The sequence below is a fragment of the Thermobia domestica genome, chromosome 1 (genome assembly GCF_964235325.1).
Source record: "Thermobia domestica chromosome 1, izTheDome1.hap1.1, whole genome shotgun sequence".
NCBI classification, from domain to species: Eukaryota; Metazoa; Arthropoda; class Insecta; order Zygentoma; family Lepismatidae; genus Thermobia; species Thermobia domestica.
The window spans coordinates 191,954,557-191,973,722 of NC_137454.1; the positions used below are offsets into that span (position 1 = coordinate 191,954,557).

The 19,166-nt window shown below is 34.6% G+C and overlaps 1 protein-coding gene across 1 annotated transcript in view; it reads left to right on the top strand.

Moving 5' to 3' along the window:
- Positions 1-19,166, top strand: part of LOC145692325 (cytosol aminopeptidase-like) — a gene marked incomplete in the record, with an annotated part of 77,431 nt that overhangs the window by 10,753 nt on the left and 47,512 nt on the right. The window contains 1 exon segment of the mRNA XM_081767626.1: positions 7,893-8,005. Within this exon segment, the coding sequence (XP_081623752.1) occupies positions 7,893-8,005 (113 nt within the window).

A 19,166-nucleotide genomic window follows, 5' to 3' on the forward strand; every position in this document is an offset into this window, starting at 1 on the left:
GTGTGTCAACAGTGTACATATGATCACTTTCATCAACAGCATTTATTAATTACAATATTCGCAAGTTTTTATTTTCTTATCAGTTCAGTTCGGTTTAGTGCTATTGGTGCCATATGCCGAAAATGGTAATTTTCAAGTAGTGGGGAAAATACTACAAACTTCAATTGACGACATGGTTAATATTTTTTCATGAAAAGGATAACTTCTACTTTTATGTGAGGTAGATTGGAGCTTTTCATTATTTTCTTCATTTACTAGATTTCTAAAAAAGTTTTGTGAACTATTTTACATTTTGCAACATATATTCACCCACAACTCATCAAAATGTTGAATTTTTTAATGCAAATTTTATCAGAATAATTCTCAGACGTTGGTGTTTCAAGTCCCCCCATAGACCAAGCTTCACTGCATAGTATATTGAATTGGCATTCAATTATATGCCCTGGTAGCAAGTGACTTGGCCCGGCAACATTTACATTTTTTAACAACAGAAGTTCTTTATAAAAAAAAGTAATTGGCAATATGAACTAGAAAGTGTATGTTACGACTGCATTAAAACATTTCATGCAAATATATATATATATTTGCTGAGATACAACTACGTTTATCTCAAAAGTGGTGTCAAGTAACTCTAGTTTACGGTACGCTTATTTCCAGAGCTGATGTCACCTAGTGTGCATTAAAAGACATAGACTAGAATACATAGTCTACTCTGTGTCAAAAGGTCCAAGTTCACAAGTCTGCGAGCGAGTGCATAGTGCGTAGTGTGCGAGGATGTACACTACGTTAGTATACTTGTGTGCTTAACATGACGATTTCTAGTAAAATAACCTAATAAAATTTTAAAAGGCATATTCTTAATATTTTTGTTGAGGTGAATTTATTTGTGAGCTGATCTAATAATAATTTACTTGATAAATATACAAATTAATGATACTACAAGTGAAATATAAAAATGTTACACAAATAATAAACCCATTTACGTTGTTCTCAGCATGCAAAGGGAAAGCAACCAAATAGTTTCTTTACTAATGCTATAAAGACATTTGTGTTTAAATATTACATGATCTATGTAGCTTAATTGAGATAATTAGACTATCGGTAATACAGCTGTTTGTACGTAAATGACAAATTTTAATGGCGTATGAATTAAAATATTTAGCTCTAGCTCATTCATTCTAGCAGAATAATGAATACCTAGATCATTCATTTCTCTATAACTACAGCTACAGCTATAGCTGCAAATATTAATTCGTAGGTAGATAGGCCTATTGACATTTTTGACAGCTGCCCAAAAGTGAAATACAGATAAAAAATTTCCACACATGTATCAAAGATTTCACAAATTCCTCTTGGTAAGTCTTTACTTTGGCCATTTCATTCATTTTCTTCGATTCAGTGATTTGATTTTTCGGTTCCGGTTTTGAAAACTTGCCTGTTAGCCCATGTATATAGGTTAGTAGCTAGGTTGGTTTCTTTCTGTACCAAAGTTTAATATTAAATTCATATAGTATTTCCGAGCGAGTAAAGGCGGGTTAGGGCCCTGCAGGGCACGTTGTTTTCTGTTTTCGTTGCGAATTGGTTCATTGAATGAAATGTCGAAAGTAGACTTGTCTTCCTCTTAATTCGTATAATCCTATTACTGTATCCACTATGAAACGATTATGAACAAATAATCCCTTCCGTATACTTGAACAATGAGAGCCATTAGATAACATCCATACTGTATTTTTTCATAAAACCTTCTCTTAATTTTTATAAAATTCTTATTATATTAGTTTTTTTTTTGTTTAATGGTTATACTTGGACAAGGGGAGGCCCGTTCCATCTCAATTCAGGCAGGTATATGCAAAATTGACTAGGTGACCATCTCTGATTTTTTTGAAAAAAATATATTTGGTAACCCTGTTGGAGATATGAAACCTACAAAGAGGTTTTTCCCAGAAAAAAATTTGTCCTCGAGTTATGGGCTAATGAAATTCTGAGGAAAATCACTATTTTTAATAAGAAAGTGGATGAGCAAAATCTCGAAAGACACGTAATTCTGTAACTGCTTGTGATAATTGGATAATTCTTTTTTTATTTAGAAGTGCTCAGATTACATTTGTCGTTCTGATATGAAAAAACTCGAATTACAGTCCAACAAGAGTATCTTGTAAACACCGGAAAACTTAGTAAAAAAGTAAACTGCAAGAATTTTGACATTTATTTTCCGTATGAAGGGTTAAAAAAAGAACCGTATTATTGTGACACAATATAATACTCCTTCTTGTATCCCTATAGATAATTTTGTTTCCCATCTACGATGGCACATGTGTGAGAAAACGTGAGTGAAAGCATGATAAAACGTCATTTTCGCCTGAAATTAGGACGGATTTTCTCCAAAAGACCATTCTTAAAAAATCTGAAAATCTGCCTGAACGATCTTTCATTGTTCCCAATGTGAATCATGCAAAAAGAAATAGAGGTATTTGTGTATTAAATTTTTCTCAAATTTTTAAAATATTGTGTTGCACAGGGGTCGGGTATGCAACCACGCTTGGCGTGGTAGTTCTTTTTCTTTTTTAAGTTTCATCGTTTGAAGAAGTAAATCGAAACGTGCAATAATGCAATATTCTTATATAAATGTACAGTAGAATATATATATGGAATTTCACATGTTACAAAAAAGTGATCGATTTAAACAATTTTGTGGTATGTATAAATAACATGAAAAATTAATCAATAGCATAGTTAATTATTACATACTGGCTTCTCTCTCTGTAAGTCATGTTGAAGCAAAGAGGTCTTGTACCAGCATCACTTCTTTGGAAAGGAATTTGTAATAGCGTGCTGAGGCACAAATAGGAGACGGCGGAGTGAGTTTTAGAAGAACATCTTTCAAATTAACGTTACACTCATCGTTTTCAGCTGGCCATTTAAAGGAAGTTGCAGGTCCATGAGGAATCATAAAAGACACTGTAATATCACGAAATTCCTGTGAGAGTGAAACTACTTGACCCACCCACCACTGCTTATCATAGACGCAAGCAACAAAATCTCCAATTTGAAGGTCATTCAGAGTATAATATATTCTTTTGGAACTGTTAGCTACTTGTATTTTTTCAAGTACATGTTTCGTGCTTGCCATGAATGTGCCTGTATTGTCGACCTGCCAAAAATGACTAAGCTGAATACCGATCACAGCTTTAACATTGGCCCACTCTTGTGATTTTTGATTTCTGAAGTCTTGAATAGTACGTGCACTTAATAATAAAAGCCTTGTGCCTTTGATAAGTTCCGAAACGGTGTTGACAAACGATTCTGCATCCCTTATAGCTCTTTCCGGGTCATTTCGAAGATTAAACGTTGTTGCGTAAGGTTTGCAGAGCCCACCTATACCGTCACATGCACTTTTTCCGTGTCCCGTTGCCGAGAAGATCCATCTTCTCTTGATTTAATCGTCTTGGAGATGTTTTCAAGCTCATACAGCTGGAGCCTGTTTTTAAAATGAGAAGCCGCTCCATCTGAAATATAAATTATGAGCAATTCATTGTATGAGTCGGTGATTTCATTAACATCTTGATGTATCAGTTTGATTGCACAAAGTGCATGAGCACTATCATGTTGCAAGTCATTGCTCACTACCGCATAACTTTTTGTGTTGCCATTGAAGTACACTACACACGTAAATATAGATATCTGTGAATTGTGCCAATGATAACTTTGGATTTCATCTGGCAAAACAACAGACCAGTTCTCGGCAAGATCGAAATGCAATACCAAGGATGTTCCAAGAAGTGTAGATCTTTTTATTTCCGCTATGCTTTCTCGCTGGATTTTTCCAATATAGCTATGAGTTATTCCTTTTGAAATCCAGTACTGTACATGCTTTAAAAATCTATTTAGGTTTCCAGTTTCTTTCACAAGATCTCCGCTATCCCATAGTGCATATGTGATTTCATCAGTATCTTGTATCTCTAAACTTTGTTCCGAAATTGCATTTAGTCCTGGACAATTCTCACATTCTTGCAACCAACACTTTTCGGTAGGATCGCCACAGAGACACAAAGAGTACAGATCTGTATCTACAATATTTCGTTCAGTAAGATTGCTCAGGGATGTACATATGAGATTTATATTGGTACAATAAATACCGGTACATGTACATGTTTGTTTCACCGGCTGACATTTAACCCACTTGGGGCGTAAAGAGTAAAATTTAGACATAGATATCTTTATATCGGGATTACCTTCATTCATCAATCTGAAGGCTTCTTTAATGGAGCGGGTCATAAAACGTTTAACCTTTTTACTTTTTCACCGTTTTCATATACAGAAACAACATCTTTTTGATTCGGACTTTGTCTAGAACAGTCTTTACTATCATCTACGTAATATGACAATGCAGTATCGAGGTAAGCGGTCGGTAAAAGGTGTCCTTGGTACGGATCTGGCGTTTCCCACATACCCTTTTCTTTTTTCACTTTGCGTGACTTATCTATTAAGATACTTTGTCGCAGATGGGATGCGTTCGACGATCATGCGTTTACTGAAGGTTTCAGGCACGATACTGAGAAGTCGTACTCTTTCACGATAGAATGATTTCTCTATTGCACAAGTGATGTTGAAAAACCACATTTCACAATTATTGCAACTCTCGGACGAACTTCCTGAGGAACACGGTACACTTACACCAAAAGCATCTTGTAATTTTCCAGACACTGCCGTCGAAAACACGTTTTCTAGTTCTTCTGATTTTCGTTTTACGTACGTGACTCTTCTTTCTTCCTTCACTTGCCATGGTTTTTTCACGGGCGACACTTGCGTGTCAAGTACACTTATGCTACTATTTAAAGTACCAATCACTGCACTACTTGGAACGTAGATTGGATCTGAAGTCAGTGAATCGTCATCTGCAGTCATTTGATCTGTAATAATGATCGCACTATTTGGTTCAACCGAAGCAGCTGGTTTCTCGATCTGAGCCTTGTAATAAATAAAACAGTTTTTGCACAAGTTATCAGCACTGTTTACTTGTACTTGTGATCCGAAATAATTTTGTAATGACTGCAAGATCACCAACAACAGTAAAATTTTTCGTGTTACTTTTGTATATTACTTTTTTGTGTCTTTTTAGATAATCACTGCACTTAACTCTCTTGGTGCTATATTGTGAAGACATATTTGCAATGCTAACTAACTTTTATATACATTAGATAGTATATCTATTGTGAAACACGAACAAGACGATGCATTGACATGCGCAATGCGTAATATCGTTGACATACAACACTTCACACAATGCAGTGTATCTCCAATGCAGTCTAAATGCCAAATGGGAGCTATTCCAGAGCGTTTGATGTACTGCAAAACACTTGCATCATACAAAGGTACATGTTGCGCAATACTATGCAACTACTACAGTATCATGGTTGCATACATTACAGGCGCCAATGTAATCTGAGCACTTTTAAATAAAAAAAAAAAATAATAATCCAATTATCACAAGTAGTTACTGAACTGTGTGTCTTTCAAGATTATGCTCATTCACTTTTGTATTACAAATAGTGATTTTCGTCCGAATTTCGTTAGCCCATAACTCAAGACAAAATTTTTTCTGGGAAAATCCTCTTTGCAGGTTTCATATCTCCAACAGGACTACCAAATATATTTTTTTCAAAAAAATCGGAGATGGTCATCTGCCCTTCCCCCCCCCCCTCCCCCCGCCTGAATAGAGATGGAATGAGCCGGGATTTGTTTCGTAACTGAGTAACCATTTTCGCAGTGGGAGGCATGTAGGACAGACAGCGGGTGCATAACAAGAGAGATGTAGGGCGCCGAAAGCGTAGTGAAGTGCGTACAATGTACAGGACTCCGTTTGAGCGGGCTTATAAGATAATAATCTTCCATTACTTTAATTAGGGTTATCCACCTTGAGTATATGTGATCCTTATAAATTTTTATTTCATATTGACATAATAGCTTTTTCCTGTAAATTTTGGTCCTAATGTTGTTCAACTCCATTAGTTCTTTCCTTGTCATCCTTGCAAGTGTTAACTTTTGCTGAAGATTAAGAATATGGAGACAATTTCAAGATTTACGAGTAAAATCTATAGATTCACAAAGAAAGAGTAACATCTAAGGAACTTCATTACTACCGCAATATGGTAGAAATAGTGCAATCAGTATGCCTGTAACTGAAGCAATACAATAGAACTACGACAACTAGAGTGTCATTTATGTGTAATATACCCTACAGGAAGCAATTATACCCAATATGAACTTTCTCCCAAAGTAGTTTTGAGCCATATTATTGTAAATAGCGCTCCCCACAGTACCTTAGGTGTCCTAACGCTCTTGCAAGTTGCCTATTTTCGCTTGCAGTAAAATTCAAAACCTACTTCACAGCAGTGTCGTCAGCGCCCTAACCACCAATGCTATTGTTCTTCCGGGAAATTAATAAATAGAACATCGCCAGTAGGTTAGTGGTTTTTATGCTGTTACGAGTTTATTGTGCACATAAGACAACACACACACACACCAATATATATATATATATATATATATATATATATATATATATATATTGCATTTACGCTCTGCTCTTGTTAATCTGCGCGTGAAAGATTCGAAATGACAAATATTTGCAGGTACGGCAAAGCTAAACTGTTGGCATACATGAAAGAAACTCTTAAATAATTTTATGGTTACGCCATATTTATCTTGAATGTAACTGGAAAGTCATTCATCTAAAAAAAATAAAAAAAATCATTCATTTTTTCTAGAACGCGAAATTCTCACTTCTTTTGTTATCAATATTCCATGTTCCTCCTCGATGAGGCGTTGGAATGAAGTGCGGATCGAAAGCTAATTTGACGAAGTGTACATTATTTAGTGTGCATTCCACTTGTAGACTGGACACGGCCTAAATTTAAAAAAAAAAAAAAAAAAAAAAAATGCTCTCTCTCTCTCTTTCTCTCTCTGTATATATATAAAATATAATCCAACTATCGTAGGAGATCATCACTATACAAGGTGTTCCTAATCTCGTAGATGAAATTCATAAAGATGGTGTTAGAGGAGTCCAATATAAGTATTTTGAGTTAGGGAATCTAAGATCGAGAACACCCATTTCAAGCACCACTCCATCTTCAACTTATAGGAAGTTGCAGTGATTATTGTGTTTATCGTATGGATGTAAGCTGATTTATTTTGCTTAACATTATCGAAAGTTTGTATTGCAGATTTATTACATATGATTACTCAATTTTTCATGGGGCTAGCATGCGAAACAATACACGATTGAATTGTATTTATACAATGACAGTTATTTAGCCTGTAAAGTGCGTTTCTGATGATCGAGGATGGAGAATTTCACTTTACACGACCTTGCAAACATGCATTTAATATACTGTTCACCAGCTTATAATGCCTGAAAAACGGAACAGATGTACAGCTTGTGGGTTGTGATTGCACAAACCAACTTATAGGACCTTTGCTGCCCCGCTTGAGTGCTGTTCCTTCAAGATGTATTGCCCGAATTGTTGAAGGCTGTATTTTTGGATGTCCACATGAGATTGTGGGTTCAACATGACGGCGCACCTGCCCACTTCACTATTGATGTTCTCCATCATTTGAACACCAACTTTCCTAATAGTTAGATTGAAAGAAGAGATACATCCGGTGACCAGCGCGTTCGCCAGATCTCACTTACTTTGAGTTTTTTTTTTCTGTAAGAGAAACATAGCAAACTAATGTGTAGCGATATACTCGTATGAATCAGTGCGTGGATAAACATGTTTACCATGTAACTTAAGATTTGCATGGATTAAATATGCTTATTTTGATTTGTATTGGTAAATACAATTATGCACAACTGATTAATTTTCTTATTTTCCATTATTTTTCAGAAAGGACTAGTTGTTGGAATATATTCCGGGAAGAATAATGCGATGAAACTCACAAGCGCAGCTCAGAAATACAATGAGGAAACCAAAGGACGACTACTTCAAATATTGCAAGAGTAAGTTAAAAATTTCGCTTTGTTAACTCGTAACAACCATGAAGATTCAATAATGTAACAGCAATGCCCCCTCAGCCCCCCCCCCCCCAAAAAAAAATCCAGAAAATATCTTTTCACAGTTGTACCCGTGAGTATTGTGTTTTGATCTGCAAGTTCTCATCAAGCGTGGAAATACTTCAAAGGTACGACACATGCAGAGTAATCATTGGGGTAGTCGTATTTATGACGGGTTTAGTTTTTTTTAAGAAAAATGTGGTTAAGTTTTTTTTGAACATGATTGTTCCAGCAGGAAATTAATAACGAGCAGTTTAAGGTGCCTGTTGATTATTGTGTAAAGAGAACCATTTTTGAAATGAATTAAATACGGAAATATTACACGAATCTTTAATTAATTTAAATTAATTTATGTTTTATGTTTCGATAAACAACATAATAATTTATAGCTAAATGCAATAATGGAAACTGTCAGGATCTAGTCGACGGATTATACTCACATTTAAAAATATTAACCTTAAACAATAATCCTCATAAAACTCGCACCTTAAACAATAATCCTCATTTAACGATCACCAATCCTCCCGCAGCCCTCGTGTGTCTTTCATGTAGATTCTGACCTAGCCATGTCTTGAAGATCTTTAAATTAGCAGGGAATGCAGTGCATCCTATATGCTTTCATCAATATGATAACGTTCCTATTTTAAAGCTTTCTTTTCATCACAGCAGCTGATTATAGAGTTTGTTTTGCTCTGAAACCCTCTCGAAATTGTTACTTGCACTGAATAGTAAGTGTATCATTTTTTTCCAGTTAGTCATTACAAAGCCATTCTTGTGTTTAATTCCATTGTGATTTCATTATCAACTATTCCTGTGTAAATGTAGGAGAAAATTAGCCAATTTCATATTCGTCTAATATGAATTTACATTGTCAGTAAAGATTGTGATATTTGTGTTCTGCTGATATAAATAGTTGTGTATGGAATATGATTCTTATTGTGATATGCATGAAATGAAGCGAGTTCTAATTAGAATTGTACTCACCAAAAACACTCAGATTGCAGATCTCATCGTAAACGTTTCAACCAAGAGTTATTGGCTTTCTCAGCACGGAACATTTCGAAAAATTAACTTGGCCAGACGCACTGAATCACTGATGATTAACCTTTATTATATACAATTACGCACTTCCAGAAGTAGTTTTAAGAAATTATACGTATATCTATGCAGATCTCCCATTTTCTGACCTGCATCCTGTAAATCAGGCAATCAATAAGTAATGGAGTGTTGATATGAAGCTTGTGTCCCAATTTCATATACTAATATTCATGCTTGGGTTAAGAAAAGCGACAAATTTTAAGTCTGTGCCCATAAAAGTTTAGTACACAGCATTACTTCAGTCCGTTGGAAACGATTGCTTGAATTTTATTCCTTAAACAAAGCTAAACCACTGTGCTATTCCTTAAACAAAGGGAATGTGCTGTACGGTGTACTAAGCTTTAGCGAATATGCATTTTATTAAATTTAGCAACGTAAAGTGAGTTCATTTTTATTTTAGTAACATTTGCAACTTATGAGAAGACTCTGTTTAGTTATAGGAGATAAAAATAAATAAAAACTGAGAACATGTAAGCAGTGTAATGAATCAGAAAACATCGAATCAAATGGATTGGTCTTTCAGATGGAAAATCGAAAGTAATAATTCAAGGTGTATATTAGAATTCGAATTCTACTCGCCATATTCTTAACCGCATGTAATGCCACTGTGGTTGTGGAGGCAAGACATGCAAGGATAGTACCTTTTCACAAGATTTAGCACACATTCACTTCTAAGAGTGTCAAATTAATTCATTTCAAAGAGTACGAATTGATCAAGGAAAACGTGCGCTGCAGGTTTTGAAATAAAAAATAGATAGAATAATAGACAGATATTTGTAAATAGACAGAATAATAGTGTGAAATAAGAATGTAAAAGAATTAAGACAAAATGAGTTTCATTGTTGTATATTCTGAAGTGGATAGAAAGAAAATACAGTTCTTGGAACTAGCTTTACGGTATGATGGCTTTACGGTTTACATTTCATGTCATTACATTGGAATGTAGTTTGATTTCCGTTGTCACTTATTCAAAGTACGTGATTTATTTCATTTCAGATAAGATAAATAAATGGCAGAAACCATTTAATGTATCCAGTTTCCATTGTTTGTCACTGTTTTGCTTTGTTGCTTTAGGACTGATTTTTTGAAATGTGAAGTTTGGAATGGACTATGTGAAATTTATCAAGAGATCAATATATTAAATATTCTTTCGTTTTTCCGTACCTAAATGAAACACTGTATTATTTCACAGCTACAAAATTCAAAAAGATCAGATATGTAGTACATATCCAGAAAATACTATGTATACTGTTTCTGGAGGCTTTCCTTTGAGTGAGGTAACTCACTCCAACAAGAAAATCCAAGCTTTTTGGATCAAAAGATCCAACATATTTCAATCAAAAATTTTCTTGTAGATCTATTATCTGGAGAACTACATATAGTGTAGCCAAACCTAAACTATCACTTAACTCAGTATGATGTACTTATTCTGTAGAAAATACGAAAACTCGATTTAGGAGCCGTTCAAAAATTTTGTGGCCCCTGATCCAAAAACTAGTTATTGGCCAAGACCGCAATCTTTTGATTTTTTTTCTTTTTTAAATCATTCCTAAAGTCTATATTCTTGCATGTGTTTTGTGACTCTTAAGATATAGCGAATATTAAGTTTTGTCTTAGTCATAAGATTCAACTTATCCTGTTCACAGGGTTGACCATTTCAGAAGGCCGTCTCGGAATGATACCCACTTTAAATTCTTACATGTTGCCCATAAAAGCAGTACCTACTTGTAAAATTACTTAATGTTCTGATTTCTGATATCCGTTTAATTATATATATATATATATATATATATATATATATATATATATATATATATATATATATATATATATATATAGAGAGAGAGAGAGAGAGAGAGAGAGAGAGAGATAGATAGATAGATAGATAGATAGATAGTAAATTAACTTGTTAAGGAAGTAAGTAGAGCAATTAGCACATGCGATATTGTGCTTTCCTACACAACCTTTTTATTATAAAAATCTTGTTATATACAAATATAACAGTCAAAATCACTCTAATTGAGTTACGAAGACCGGGACAATGTTCTGTAGTATTTTATTGAAGTAAATGTTTGTCCTCAAGGCCCAAGCAGGCAAGGAAAGGTTACCACAGGGTAGGAAGCAAAGGGAGTGGTAAAGGTTCCACAAAGCTCCAGTCAAGCTAGGTGGACAAGGAACTTAAGAACTATAGGCAAGCTAAGTGGGCAAGGGATCTCATAGGCCCAGGCAAGCTAAGTAGGCAAAGAATCTCATAGCTCCAGGCAAACTAAGAGAAGGGATTTGACCAACCAAAACTGACGCCGGTGGAGGTCCTACAGTGTGTTTTTATACCCTCTTCATGGCGCTAGTGTTCCTCTTCGGTCACGTGTTCTGATGACGATGCCTGTCGTCTGCTTCCTCGTAGTAGTAGTTGTAAAGAAGCACGTGATCTTGTTTACAAATATGGAACACGTTTTGTTTACAAATCTTGAACACGTGTAAAAGTCCCTACCACAAGTAGTCTGTGATTCCAGTTAAGGAATTAAATCCCCCTATTAATGATATAATGTTGGATGTAACTTCAGAAACATCGAGTTATATGTCATAGGTGATATTTTTATGTTGCACCTTTAAAGCAAACGAAATGCAAAACACTCATCGATCAGTAAGTCAAGGTCTTGTACAGTCCTCAGCAAAGAAACTGCAACATGAATATGTAAATTTATTGTTAAACTACGGCTAACAACGCAGGGAATCAACATAACGTCTAAGTGGCACGAATCACGCCAGGAGAAATCTCGGCGTCCTCCCCTGCACACTTATTTTGGAGCAAAAGACTTCGTCGTTTCACAATGAACTTACATGCTCATGTTGCAGGTTTTTTGCTGCAGACTGTACAAAACAAAAGCAAATCCTGAAATCAGATAACAAATAATTTATTGTGTGAACAGAAATTAAAAAAAAAGAAGTAAAGCAAAAATACCATTCTGAGGGGCAATTTCGATTCCTTTATTTTGAAATACTATTTTTTTCCGCAATAAACAAAATGTGTCTAGCAAAAACTTTAAATAATTTCAGTACGTTGACGTTGTCAAAATCCAATAATGCCTAATCTTCTCTCAAAATCAGTCCAAATTGGATATGAGGAAAAAAAGGAATTGTGGAACGTTAAACCGAAAAATTTCATTTTTTCATTTCATAAAAGGAAGTAAGATTTTCTACATACCATAATCCTTATTTAAATGGTTTACACTCCATCTACCAAAAATTCTGTAGTATTGAGTAAAATGTTCATATTTATATATATATTCTCCACTCATTGTATTCAATTTAACGAAGCACAAAGTTCGTTTTGTTTTCTAAAGATACTGCATATATCCAACTTTTATTTTAAACACAATTTCTTCCCAAATTTTTGATGTACCAAGTCGAAATAGCTAACATGTAATTACTTGGAAAATTTTACAATTTCCATTAAACCTAATAAAATTTTATATTAAAATGCTGTGTTTAACGTTCATTAATATTAAATGTTAACAGTCCTTGTTTGTTACATATAACTAACGCATGTAGGATTTGAAACCCACTAGGTCAAAATAACTAGATGGCAGTACCTTTCGTTCCTTAGATACAGAACAATGTCTGCACCATCAGCTGTGTTCAAGGACAAACGACCATGAATTCAGTTGAGAAAGGTCAGGCTCCCATATATTTTTTTCTTTCTTTCTTCGAAGAAATAAATAATTATTGCAACAATACCTTAGCAGATTTGGGCAACTCACATGCATCCCATCTCACTTGTCAGAATTTAATCTTGAATTGTTGCATATGGACAGTAAATAATAATGAGATCAAAAAGTTTAGTATGATAATGTAAATTTTTGTACTTAAATTCTCTTCTTTTGAGTCTTTTTTTGCTTTGACAATTTACGAAGAAGTTTATTTTAGAAAGACAAATTTGTGGCAGTTTGAACAAATTTGGCTCAGTTAATGCTTTATGAAGATGGAATTATTCGAGACATTAGTATATACGTTGTATGATAAATACTTAACCAATATATTTTGAAGTAGTACTGAAACTGTTTTTATGTTGTTGTTTATTTTATTTTATTTTATTTATTTTATCGGTTTCCCGGATTGAGGGAAATCATTCTTCAATTGTTTTTATTTGCTAGTTCTCGTCGTGCTATTTTGAAGTTTTTCGCTAGTAACTAAATCTTCCCAGTTTTGATTTTTGTTCCTAAATGTCTTTTCTGGTTTTTGAAAAGTCTCTCCAGCTTACAAATTTACTAACATAAAGAATTTTGGCTTTTGTTTTAACCGTATGTAATTTTTATGTGGGATACTGAGTTAATAGATTCTAATTTGAATATTAAAAATTATTCTTATTGATGATGAAATCCCATTGTCAATCCAGACACTCCTTGTCCACTTACAAACTTGAATTTCTTCTGTGTAAGTTTTTGCAGCAAAAAGGTTTAAAACAGAAGAAGATTCAAGTGCAAGGAATTTACATGATCATATTATCAAGTATTTGATCGCATCATCGTTTCCTGTTCTACGAAAAGGTGCAAGATTAAATTCTAGAAAGTAGGTGAGTTGCCCAGATCTGTTGAAAAGGTGACAGGAAACACTAAACAGTACATTAAATATTGGACACTGAATGAAACAGTACGTGTACAAATTATTTAACAAGTCTAGTTAAGTTTCAGCAAGTCAGAGATGAGCAACTTTATGAAATCCTTTTCGGTTTCATAAGGTTGAGGAGCGCACTGATGAGGTTGCCCACACATTAGTTATCAGTCATAGATTTAAAACTTAGATATTTTAGAAGGTATCTGGACAGTGAATTCTACTGTTCGTGTACTTTCGGAAAAGTTTTAAGTCTGTAATTTATGATTATGTTTGCTAACTGTTCCGTCAGTTGCCCCTTATGATTATGTTTGCTAACTGTTCCGTCAGTTGCCCCCGCCATGTGAACTTTGTGGTGGGCAAACACCATATGCGTGGGTTTCCTCGGGGTTCTCCCGTTTCCTCCCACTTTCTTCATTCCACGATTTCACTCATTTCTCATCATCACCGTCTCCTTTAGCCTAGCCGGCATAACCGTGGGACGTAAAACTTAAGGATTTCATTTCATTTCATGTTCCGTAAGTTTACCAGGTTTCCCACTTCGGCACCAAACTTAGCCTGGAGAACTATCAAGAAAAATTTCGGACTCATATGCTAACGTTTGCAAATATTTATGTAAATACAACAAATATATATAACAAATATGTATTTATGCACACAACATAACATTGAAAGTTCTTTTAAAAACTTTGAGATTGCCTTGATGGATTGGAGTTTAGCGCCTCTTCCGACCCCAAGACTATGTGAGACGAGAAGCTACAACTTATTGTGGGATCCGAATCACATGAGCTTTCACAGAAAATTGAACCCGACTGTCCCACGCCAAAGGCGCATACTGAGATTACCTTCTGATGCGTTACCACAGTGTATAGTTGACCTGAAACAATGTATATAGTGCTTGCTTTTTTTTTTCTTTTGCTGTTGTAGCTTCTTTTTAAATATTTAAAAGATAGTGATTGTGTAAACCATTAGTAGAAGCTTGTTACCGCTTCTGTTTGAAGCTAAGGCATTATTTTTATTGTTTCAGGTCAACAGCAGCCATTGAATGAAGTCATCGAGTCGATGAAAAAGGTAGCTAGAGCCTAAACAATTTCATTGACCATGGCATCCCGAAGTTCATCTCAGGGATCATCGACTCTTCCTCGATCACGACCAGGAAAACGGCAGCACCCTACCGTATTTAATGGCATCGGAGGCTCGTTTGAAGATAAGAACAATGACTACCTTTGTCCTATTTGTTTTGATCTAATTGAAGAAGCGCATATTACGCGGTGTGGTCATACATTTTGCTACCAGTGCATTGTGAAAAGTCTTGAGAATAATAGCAGATGCCCCAAGTGTAACTATGTTATTGGAACCGAGGAGCAGATATTCCCCAATTTTCTCTTAAATGAACTGGTATCCAAGTACAAAACAAAGCTCGGAGCAAATGAGCTTGGAAAGGGTAACGAAGAAGGTGATGTTGTTAATCAGGACGGGCTGCGGCAGTATGTGACGAGTGAATCTCAGCACTTATCGTTAACAGATGTGAATGTAATTCTTGAAGTTTTAACGCAGAGGAAGCAATTATTGGAAGCGGAGTCGTGCGTTGCGCAAAATAAACTGTTGTATGAGTTCCTGAAACATCTCTTCCAGCAGAAAGAACAGCAGTTGGTGCAGCTTACTAAAGAAGTGGCATTAATTAAGAAAGATATGAACGAAGTTGAAGGCATTTTAAATAGCGTGAAAAACAAGTGTCCGAAGCTCGATGTATCTGGAGAAGGTCCTTCAGGTAGTATAGCTGCACCCTCAAAAGAAATGATACTGTCAGATGCGGTCGGTGCTTCATTGAGGGAGATTAAAAGTGAGGAAGTGGGCAGTGGGGGTAGTGATGGTTTCAATGGCAGCCATGGCCAGAGTCGACAGAAGAGTGATTGTGCCACTCTCATGGCTAGGAAAAAGCGAATGCACGCTCATTTTGATGATTTTGTGCAATGTTATTTTACATCACGAGCTAAGGAGTTGATGTTTGGAGGTGGCGATAAAACAGATTATTCGGGTTTAAATTTGTTTCGGGAGAATCTAGTGAAGTTCTCAAGATATAATACTCTAAGGCCTTTGGCCACTTTGAATTATTCAAGTGACATTTTTAACAATTCGACTATTGTATCCAGTATAGAGTTTGACAAAGATAATGAGTTTTTTGCCATAGCTGGCGTTACGAAAAGAATCAAAGTATTTGAATATGGAGCAGTCATTCGCGACACCGTAGATATTCATTATCCATGTATTGAGATGATATCTAACTCAAAAATTAGCTGTGTGAGCTGGAATTCATACCAAAAATCGACTCTAGCAAGTAGTGATTATGAAGGTACTGTTACAGTCTGGGATGCATCCACAGGACAACGATTGAAGACTTTTCAGGAACATGAAAAACGATGTTGGAGTGTTGATTTTAATCATGTAGATACTCGTCTGATAGCCTCAGGCTCAGATGATGCGAGAGTGAAACTCTGGTCTTTGAAAATAGATCATTCTGTAGCTTCGTTAGAAGCCAAAGCAAATGTTTGTTGTGTGAAATTCAATCCTAAAAGTTCATGTCATTTAGCGTTCGGATCAGCTGACCATTGTGTTCATTATTATGATCTGAGAAATATGAAAGAAGCTTTGTCTGTTTTTAAAGGTCATAGGAAAGCGGTTTCATATGTGAAATTCTTAAACAGAGAAGAAATCGTGTCGGCGTCCACTGATAGTCAATTGAAACTTTGGAACATAAATAATCCTCATTGCTTACGGTCTTTTGTAGGTCATATTAATGAAAAGAACTTTGTAGGTTTAGCAACTGATGGTGACTATATAGCCTGCGGGTCGGAAAATAATGCTCTATATATTTATTATAAAGGGTTGACAAAACAGTTATTTAGCTTTAAGTTTGATGCTGTGCGTAGTGTGTTGGAGAAAGAGAGAAAAGAAGATGATGTCAATGAATTTGTATCTGCGGTGTGTTGGAGATTAGGGTCAAATGTTGTTGTAGCGGCTAATAGTCAGGGGATTATTAAAATTTTGGAGTTAGTGTAGAATAACTGATGATACAAATACAATGTAATTAATTATAAATCTGGTGTATTTCTGATTCAATTTTCTTGTAATAATAGTACAGCTAAAGTTCCTGTTTTATGTAGTCTTTTTGATGACGTTCTAAGTGTAACGTACAATTTTGTCTGTGTTCATGAGTACCTGTACAAAATAATGTAAACTTTGTTAGTGATATTTTGAATAATGCAATATTTCTTTTGCTCAGTTCGCTATGAGGAACTTCCAGAACTTCTATGTAAAGAGACTGATTCCTGTGGGCAAGCAGTTTGAACAGCAACTATTAGTTTTGTTGAAACTAGACTGAAGTTCTTTTTGTATTGTTGTTAGTGCCAATGAATTTTCTTGTTTTTGCATAATTAAATTTTGAGGTGAGTTAGAAATGAATGAACAAAGAATTTTGAGATAAGTAAATACAGGTGTATATAATCACTGTGAATAAAAGATAAACGAATTTTTACTAAATAAGAATTGTGAAAGATTTTGAGGCCGATATGAAGAATATGTTAAAATTATTGTTCAATGTATCTGTTAGGTTTGGGTATAAGTTGGCGTTTTAAAATCACGCTAAAATGTAGTAAATAATGCAATCATGCGGAAACTTAAACATTTTTATCGTTGTAGCAACATGGATACAAACTGGGCAAATGTACGTGTTTTTCATGGATAAAAATCAAATATTTATTTTACTATTTATAGAACAGTTGCCTTTCTAGATAATTCTTTAACATGGAGCGAGTAGTAATTGGCTGATTGTAGTTTTCAGTCAAATGTAATTTTTATTTCTGTTTATGCAACAGTGAAACCACATCAATGTTGAAAATTTATGTGAATAAAGTTATAAGTGGTGTTTTATTTACATTCATACAATTGTAAATGGGCCTTCAAAATCATATTGAAGCGAGCTTTCTGTGTCTAGGTCATGTTTAGCGAGATGTTGCTCATTAGTGGTGGATTGCATTTATCGGTTGGCTTTCCAATGTGGAAACGGCATTCCCGGTCAACATGCCTTTCTACATGCTGACGAATAGAGATTGTCTTTATCTGCGCAAATTGTTGTCTGTTAGAAGAATATTTAGTATATTGACACTTAAGAGAATAGGTGAGAAGACGCTGCGTACTTATTCTCAAATTCCATCATCATTTATTGTTAGCATTAAATGAAATTATATGACTGGATAGGTAATTATTTTTTTAATATAAATACCTGCATTTAATGACGTTTTTCCTTTAGATAAATTTTGTCATCGTAACACAGTTGTGAACTTGAATAAGTGTTGCGCTGCCTAAGTTTTTCTGTCAATGCTGTTTGAAGAATACGTAGAAAGATTTTCCTGGGCCAGTAATATAACCTCTCTAAATAAACACTAGGGTATAACAACAGGTGTTGAGTTAAGGCTGATCCCAACGCTCCCTATTTTTTGTAGAATTTTAATGAATAACTTAAAGGCAGTAAAGAATTCGAAAATTTTAGAAAGTGAGCCATACAAGCTATTACACGAACTTATAACTAAAATTGTTAAGGTTTTCATAATTACATAGGCGCACATATTTAATAATGTATGTAAAATAATATAAAATAAAGATTACCTTTACTGGTACGTAATTTATTATTATTATTATTTGTATGTCTATAATTTCGCCATCTTCGATTCCAGATTCCTTTTTCTGGACACATTAACTTAGAAGTTAACTAAATTCCTACGTTGTATTACATAACCTATTTTTTTCTTCCATTAATGTATATGATATTTTTAACACTTCTTTGAACTGTAATGGCGAGCGAAATTGAAGATTAATAATAGTGAGCACTTGATTAAAAATTTACATAATAAGTATTGAAAATTTTGATATTTTTTAAAAATCTTTTAGTTATAGGACAAGAATAGCAATTATTAGTACTATAGCAGGAATTAAAAATGTACTGTACACTAATGGAAGAAATACGAAGTATTGAAGTTAGTGTGTGAAGAAGAAAGTATATATATATATATATATATATATATATATATATATATATATATATATGTAAGGGTGTCCCTTATTTTGGGTAATTTCGTGTTGCGATACGCACATCCCCCAAATGTATTCTATGTGACCATAAACACGCATTGGTGAAATAGTGAGAACGTTAACCCTGCCGACTTAACGACAAAGTCATGAAATTGCGTTTCCACCTTGTAATATAATTTAGAATTTCCAACCGTAATAACGGAAAAACTAAAAGAGACAGAGAAATGAAACTTCGCACGAAGCAACTAAAGAAAGGGCGACATCTGCTCGTGTATTAACAAACAGTACCGGATAAAAAGTGTTGCCAACC